Source organism: Zerene cesonia, chromosome 25 (assembly GCF_012273895.1).
Source record: "Zerene cesonia ecotype Mississippi chromosome 25, Zerene_cesonia_1.1, whole genome shotgun sequence".
Taxonomy (NCBI): Eukaryota; Metazoa; Arthropoda; class Insecta; order Lepidoptera; family Pieridae; genus Zerene; species Zerene cesonia.
The window spans coordinates 3,833,479-3,842,338 of NC_052126.1; the positions used below are offsets into that span (position 1 = coordinate 3,833,479).

Consider the following 8,860-nt stretch of genomic DNA (forward strand, 5'->3'; position numbering starts at 1 on the left):
CAATTTAGTTACTAAGAAAGCATTGCACTACAGATAACTTATTTATATCTAGACAGATAAATAAATTTACTATGGATTATTTTTCACTGTCTGATTCTATATTAATGTATAATCTGATATTTTAGTGTGGCAATAATAAAGCAACTGGATCCCCTTAACGTGAATAGTACAAAAACATATATACATGTACTTATAACATATATAATAGATCAGATGAAAGAAAAATAGGTCAAAAGGATAAAAAATGGGATTTTCATTAAAAAACTTAAAAGATCAATGGCTCGAAAACTTTTGGGGTATGGTAACTATAACCTCTCGCAGGATCTAGGTAGACTTAACCTATTACCCTGTATATAAGATCATAGATTTTTGGTAAGATATCAACTATAGATAGCTCATTTTCATTCAACTCTATACACTATTAATGAATGATTTTTACATCTTCAATATTGTCTTCTGAATACGAAGGCTGAGTGGGCTGTACCACAACTGCTTTTATGGAGTTATAGTACAATCAATATCAGTTCAGTTATTTCAGAGACGACGTTTTCAAGACCAACAGAGAGACAATCACTTAAAACGTAAATAATGTCAAAGAAAAGGACTTTCTCATATAAATAGTGAATAACTTAAATATTATTACTTAAATTTATAAACATTTTTCGAATTTTTACTTCATATAAAATAAAATTTTATGTCTTATGTCTGACTTTCTTTAATATATATCAAAGAAAGTCAGACTGCGTTAAACCGTTAAATAATGTGATGTTTACTTACAATAAAACGTATTATTTTTCGTTAGAATGTATTGATATTACAAATAAGTCCAAATGTATCTTTATTTTTAAGTGGGAAAATCTTGCATAGATACCCACGGCCTTCGGAGATCAAGCCGTGGGCTATATCGGATTCCTACCGATCAAAACCCCACTGTGTTCCGTCGAGCCGCTTTAGAGAAGGGGCCACGGGAGCTGGTTATAATTCGTCCACGACCCCGGTCCAAATGTATAACTACCTTAAAATCTCACATTGAAGGGAATTAAATGAAACAAATGAGAACTTGGCACGTTACATTGAAAATTATTTATTTTTAAATATTTTGACAAATAATTTACATTTCTTATAGTTATATGACTTAAATATATATATTTACAATTAATTTTATTGTACTTTTTCGGTATACGTTAGAAGTTTGATTGTGAGGCGCTGTATACAGAGATCTTGATACTTAGTGGTTAGGAAAGTATAAAAATTAGATTTTCAGTAAAATGTATCAATTTATGTTCTAAATTTAAAAATCCAAATTGTTGCATTTGGAATCAGATGCGCGCTAATCTCAGTAACTCATAAATATTTATTGAAATAACGCCATCGAAAGTGTGACAGACGTTCCAAGTAAATACACCTCATACATAGTAGGAAAAATTTTGAATCAATTTATATAAAGTTAAATTACATACTTTATTGTCGTGGAATTATATACAAAATGACAGAAAGTGACATTTATATAGCTACCAATACTGTACACGGAAGATTTAAATAGCGCAGATTGAGAACAGAATTACTTATATTTAAAGTCGGTTAAATGTTATATACAATTAAATTTTATATGTACATACAATAAACATTTAACGTATTCAATATCAGTATACTCGAATGTAAGGACTACGAATATCATTACAAAAAAATCATCGTCATAACAAAAACAAGTTATATTTGAGTACAAAAAAGCTAAATTATTTAAAAGAAAATATTTACAAGAAATTTTCTCACTCACTCACAAACAATATTTTTATTTGATAGAATACTTGTTAATAACTTCGCTGATAACGTGTGAAGTCCCGTGTCCCCCCTGGGGTATGGGGCAGATGATATACATCTGTTTCACTGATCGATCGATTTTCTTTATGGACAAGTCCTGCCAGACCGACACTTTTTGTGAGTTCCCACTCGGAATAAAACCCAGGACCCCTCGGTTCTACGCTCAAGCGTTAATCACTGTACCAAGGAGTCATTAAGATCGTTTATTTTAAAAGTAACTAACACATACTTTCATATATAATTTGTAACTTCAGCTGTCAGATATGCTAATCAGAACATATCCAGTAGTTGTGAATCGGGATTTTCATCGTGTCGTTTTATATTTATTCAGTTTCTTGTTGTTGTCTAGATAAGAGAAAATTTATTGTGTTTCCTTGGAATACATTTTTAATTGCTACACATTGGTTTTATTTATGTTTATATTTTCTTAACTTTGAAGAGGAAACATCGCTTTATAGATGTAGAATCAAAATCTGTAAATGTATACATTTTCCGATTAATATATTGAATGTGATAATAAGTCTATATGTCGCTTCTTCACGCTTAAGCCGCTGTACAGATTTGTATCGTAGTCGACACGAAGAAAATATGAGAAAGAAAGGACAAAGTATAGTTCATATCTCGGTAATCCCCCAAAATCGGGAACATGTCGGTTAAATCACAACTATCTATTTCTACGTACGCGGGCGAAACTGCACTAAAAATAATGAATTCCTGAACTAACTGTTATTTCAAGTATATACGTATAGTCACTTTGATAATCATCAAATTATTACCAATAAATATTATTAAATCACCAAAAAACACAAAAGAAAATTAAATTATCTACAAAAACAATTGCTTGCACAGGCTGTTATCCAATATCCCCAGAAAGCATACATAATGTTCTTATAGACAATAGTACAACTAAAAGTTCATAAAACCGCGGGTGGTTGTTGGATGAGACGTTGTTACCGTGCTGCATAGCCGCCGGCGTTTCACCTGCAACAAAATTATATCTTGTAAAATATAAACGCTTAACGAGGTACGAGCGTTTTAAAATATTCCTGAAATTTCGGTGGGTAACATTTGCGATATAGTTATTGCTTTATGAGTTGGGATGATGAAGTGGGAACAACATTTCTGACGGAGTGTGTTAATCCCTGTTAATATTATAAATGCGGAAGTATCTCTGCTTATGTCTTCGCGCTTCGTCTTCTTCTCAAACGATTTGAATGAAATTTAGTATTAGAATAGCTTAATTTAGAATTATGTTATCTGTGGCTTTACTGAAAAAAACCATAGCATTATTATTGAAGGTTTGGGGTTTAACATTTTTATTCAAGTCTGTGTTATCAATTGTAAAACATAAAAAGAGAACGTTTGACAATTTATGTAGGAATTTTGCTAGTAAAATTTAATAAATTTATAAATAAAATAATGTTGTGTTAATAACACTATTTACAACACAGGAATGGCTATTTGCATTGGATAAAATTGGATATAGTTTGGGAACCGAGAAAGTTAGTTTAGTTTTAACTTTTTAGCTACGTATGAGTACGCCGGAGGCTCGTATCCTTTTCCTTACCCTTCCCTGTCCTTTCCTTTATTCCTCTCGACAATCCTTTCTTAATCCCTTCCCAATTGAAAGTCAGCAATCCATTTGTAGAGGCGAAAGGTTTGCAATGGACCTTATGCCTTTCCAAATGTTCATGGGCGGGGGTAGCGCTTACCATCAAGCGTCCCACCATTGTGACATAAAAAACGTATAAAAAAATCTGGGGTCCGTCTATTTTTTTCATCGACCACGAAGGCAAAGTCTAAACTTAAATAAGAAATCGATACTTGGCGAATCTATAAGTACTGTCATATGTCTATTCAAAGCCAGCTTCCATTAACACTTCCTACAAATATATTTACATAACATTGCCTAACAATATATTATGAAAAGGGAACTGTGCGGATGTCGACAGCTGACACGTGAAGTCTTCAAATTAGATTTGCTTTATCCTATTTATAAAACAAAGCTTTTAGGAATTGTGTGATAATTTTGTGTAATGTTCGCAAACGAAATAGCAAGGCATTTAAAATAATAATTTCCGATAAGTATTCAAATTTAAATATACAACTTCCTTATAAGCACTCCTGTGGTAAGAAATTTAATGTTTTCTATGTAAATTATTTAATTTAATTTATTTTTATTTAATTTCAAGTAATTCAAACCCATTTTGTTAGTTACAATTAATTCTTAAAAACTATGTTAAATTACCAAACTTCTTATTTTCTTTTAAATGTGGATAGACCAAAATTTATACCATTGATAATAAACACATCTAGTCAAGATTAAAACATGCCACATTCTAAAACTCAAAAGCGTATTAGTTCCTCGGTAAAGTATAGCAAAAATATGCATAGATTTTGGGATGTTGTAGAAGAAGAGATTCTAAAGAGAAAATAGTTTTATATGAATAGACGTAAATCATAGAACTGATAAAAAAGAACTGAAAACGTCTTTAAGTTTGATGTAGATAAACATTTCTGTATTTTGAAGTCATATAACTTCTAGTTAGTCCAGATCTGGAGTTACATCTTGACCTCTATCATTTAACCATTTCTATGAAATGATATATATTATATAATATTCCATATACACTAGTTAATCGTTATTTTAGACGACAGATTATTCAAAGGTATCGTGTTTGCTTTACTATAAAATAAAAAACCAACCTTCTGATGTGTAAATTGAGTGGGAAAATATCATATTATTTTCAGGTGAGAGTATAAGGAATTTTACTTTATTGTAGATACATAAAAAATCTTTTAGCACTTCCCACGCTGTGTTTATTTGAGAAGGAATATGTCAAATAAATTTGATATATCCGTTGTACGTTCTCTACACGATTTACGAATCTTTATGTATTCAAATCCAAACATTTATAACGTCAACTAGAGATTTTTATAAGTCTTCAATATAAATATATTATAGCATCCTACTATGGAGATCCATGTTAAAAGCGAAATTTTATAAGTATGGATAGATGTACGTATATATGTATGGATGTTTGTTACTCTTTCACGTGAAAACTACTCAATTGATTGCAATGAAATTTGGCACGTAGATAGCTGGACCGCTGAAATAACACACAGATAACTTTTCATCCCGATATGCCTACAGGATACAGAAACCGCGTGTGAAACCGCGGGGCGCAGCTAGTTAACCATAAATCAGGAAAGAAGTTAGAAGAAAGTAAGAAGATACTTTTTCAGTAACGTATCTCTGTGTCTATTAATGATATTTATTGGTGACTTTTTTTTGTAGAAAAAAAATATTTTATTGTAATATTGTATTTTTTTTTTTATTATAAACAGACAATAATTAAGGTAACATGTTATTTCTATTTCTCCGCGGAAACTCTTTTGTATAGTCTGTGGGTCTGAATTACAAAATGGGCTTTTCTTTACATGTTTGTTTATTAAAGAGTAGTTGAATTAATAATTTTATTCTTCCATTTATGTGAGAGTATAGAGTAAGTTTATAATCCACCGCCTCATTAGTATGGGTCCCCATGTCTACAAAGGGGTTGGGGAACGAGAGATACGATTTTAAAAGGCTTATGCTATTTGCCTACATAAACATACATATATATACATGAACCGTTTAATTTAGTCCTTCCAGAGGAAGGAATACAAGAATTAATCAATGGAAGTTATTAACGTAAACAGGAAATTTATTAATTGCGTATAGTAAAGGCATTTATGTTAAAAAATGATGTAATAAATCTTCACTACTATTTTATACTACAAAAAAAAGTCGCTTTCTCTGTCCCTATGTCCCTATGTATGCTCAAATCTTTAAAACTACGCAACGGATTTTATGGTTTTTTTTTAATAAAGAAAGTGATTCAAGAGGAAGGTTTATACGTATAATCTACTACTCTGAATTTAGCCGTACGAAGCCGCGGGCAAAAGTCGCAGGCAAAGTAATAAATAAAACGCAAAGATTAACCAACACAGATCTACCAACACAGCCCAAACTACTAGACCGATCGGGCTGTAATTTGACATTCAGATAGGCACTACGATGTAGGCGTCCATTAGGTAAGTAGAAAAAATATGTTAATCATGCGGGTGAAGTTGCGGGCAGCAGCTAGTTAATATACACAACAATGGATATGGTACTCCACAACTTATACTATATTCTTTCAGACTTTAAGTAAAGAGAGATAAGTTATTACATGACAGGTGTCAAGTTAACAACGTTTACTTAGGAAGAGCTTTTTTGATCCTTTCATCCTACGCAAGCCAAGAACACGCTGCCTGTGCCAGACAACTTGAGCAAGTTAGCCGTGTGGAATATTAAAATGGCTAGAAAAATGGGTGTATTTTATAACTGAAAATAAATAATACATTAAATTAACTATATGTTTATACAGCTCTTGGTATTTATTTAAAAATTTAATTGTGTTTACATTATTCTAGAGTATTGTAATTGCTCGCGTGTCTTCTCAAAGTAAATAAAAAATTCATGTAAATAATTTATTAAATAAATATGGGACTAGTTACATCAAATAGCGCGCGCGTGTATGTATGTGTGTGTGTGCTATACATACGCACATCATATAACATCGCATTTCATAACCATCCCATATTGAAATACAATAGGGTTCACCCAGTCAAATGGTCTGCTGTAACAATACCAAAAAAAATCCAGTCGTATTAATAACCTCAGTCAGACAGTTAAAAATAAATCGCCAAATGTGTCGCTAAGGTTATAAACTCGAGAACGCCTCGACCGATTCGGTTATTTTTTTTAAGTTTTTGTTATGGCATAAGGGTTCTTATGTAGAGAAATATACCACGGGTAAAACTGGGACATACGCTACTTATAAATAGATATCTAACGATCTAGTACTCACTCTGAACAACATGTACTGTGACGGAGGCAGCCCGCGCGTTCGCTGGCACGCAAGTGTAGTTGCCCGCATGCCGGGGCTCGGCCTTGCCAATTACCAGCTCGCTGGTGTGTCTACCGTTGTGAACGCTTACGCCATCTGTTGAGGAGAATTTAATGGTTATAAAATTCTATTTAGCTTTCAAATCACGAGCGCAGTCGTGAGTTAACTTTTTTTTATGGCATAGCAGGGCAACTGAGCTGGTGGTTCGTTTGTTGCTAAGCGGCCATTAGCGCCCATGAACATTTGAAGAGCATGAACATTTGCAGAGGTATGGTTCTTAAGGTGTAAGGATAAGGAAACTATAGATGACTGGAAATAAAATATACACTGGGAAGGGCGAGGAAAAGGAAACGGCCTCGGGTTCCCCCAATCACCATACGAAACACAATAGCATTCTACTATTTCACGCCGGTTGCTGTGGGGATCTAGTACTTCCCCAGTGCGAGCTGGCCCGATTCTAGTGTGGTAAGAAACTAGTCTTAATAAAGAGTGACCTTTTGTATGACACCCCGTAGCGCTTCTAACCAAAAGCGCAACCATACCATAGGGTATTCGTTGATTGCTATGGGTGTGAGTGGTTATAACTGAGATTTAGGAAATTTATTTATTATAACAAGTTATTTAACTTGTTTCCTTATAACCATAACCATGGATAAGTGCTATTTGCTGTATTAGGTAGATGGGATGAAAGCACAATAAATTAACACATCGCATCAGTATATTGTAAATAAAAAATGTACCGAAACAAACTTTACGAAGTGTTATTTCCTAATAAAAAAAAGTGTAACGACAGAAATGTTTTCACTACAGAGCATATAAACTTTATAACGTACTTTTTTTTTTTTTTTTATGTCATCGCTGGCAAATGAGCTGGTGGTTCGCCTGATGGAAAACGATCACAACCGCCTATGAACATTCGCAAAGGTAGTGCCTCTGCGAATGCGCTGCTCGCTTTTAGTGGCTAAGGGAAAGGAAAGGATTCATGACAGGAAAGAAGGAATGGACTGGGACGGGTGAGGAAAAGGAAATAGGCCTCCGGCTCCCCCACTCACCGTACGAAACACAGTGGCATGCCACTATTTCACGCCGGTTTTCTGTGGGGGTGTGGTACTTCCCCGGTGCGAGCTGGCCCAATTCGCGCCGAAGCGTGCTCGACCCCCACAATACTAGCTGCGCCCCACGGTTTCACCCGCGTAAGTCCGTATCCCGTAGGAATATCGGGATAAAAAGTTGCCTATATGTAATTCCAGTTGTCCAGCTGTCTACGTACCAAATATTTTTACAATCGGTTCAGTAGTTCTTGCGTGAAAGAGCAACAAACGCACACACATGATTACAAACTTTCGCATTTATAATATTAGTAGGATTTTCTGATGGAGGAATTCCACACAATACATTTTAAAAGACATAAATTAATAATTTTTTTTTTTATTAATTTGCTACGTATGCATAGCTGCGTATACACGTATACGAGAACTTAACAATTCTCAATTTTAAACAACAATATACTCCATGCCTGTGCCAAAAACCCGATCATGGAAAAACACAACTGCGTGCAAATTTCATATTATTTCACACTGTTAGTGGCAACACTAAATGCTAATTGGCACTCAGCTGTTCTGCGAGCAAACATTCAATTAAATTGATTTGAGCGAAAACTGCGGTAAAATGTCACTGGTGTTTCAAACAGAATGGTTCGGTTACATGGGTCTAATTGTAGCATTGTTGTGGGTTCCTGTACACACGTAAATAAACAATAATTGATTGTAATTATTTGTACACGTTTAGGCTTAACATTGTGTTATGTTATTTGTCAATAGACGGATCGTGTTGTGTTGTTGGAATGAATTGTAATAGGTTATTGTGGATGTAATGTATATAGTCCATTGTTTTGGTTAGACACCTTTTTACATTAATATTATAAAGAGAAAACTTTCGTATTTGTAACGTTTTCATACAAAACTGCTGGACCGATTTCAATAACTTTTTCGCCATTGGAAAGCTGCAACTTCACTGAGTGACATAGGCTATAATACTTAGTCTGGCCATAAATACTGTTACACTTAATTATAAAAAAATATTACATTTGAATTTCGAATCTGTCA

At 33.7% G+C, this 8,860-nt stretch overlaps 1 protein-coding gene across 1 annotated transcript in view; it reads right to left on the reverse strand.

Annotated features, from left to right (window-relative positions):
• Positions 1–1,140: 1,140 nt before the first annotated feature.
• The window catches only part of LOC119836831, a 55,535-nt gene continuing 47,815 nt past the window's right edge, over positions 1,141–8,860 (reverse strand). The window contains exons 7-8 of the mRNA XM_038362308.1: positions 6,717–6,851; positions 1,141–2,802 (exon numbers count right to left, since the gene is read on the reverse strand). Of these exons, the coding sequence (XP_038218236.1) occupies positions 2,675–2,802; positions 6,717–6,851 (263 nt within the window). The 3' untranslated portion in view covers positions 1,141–2,674. The remainder of the gene's footprint in view (positions 2,803–6,716; positions 6,852–8,860) is intronic.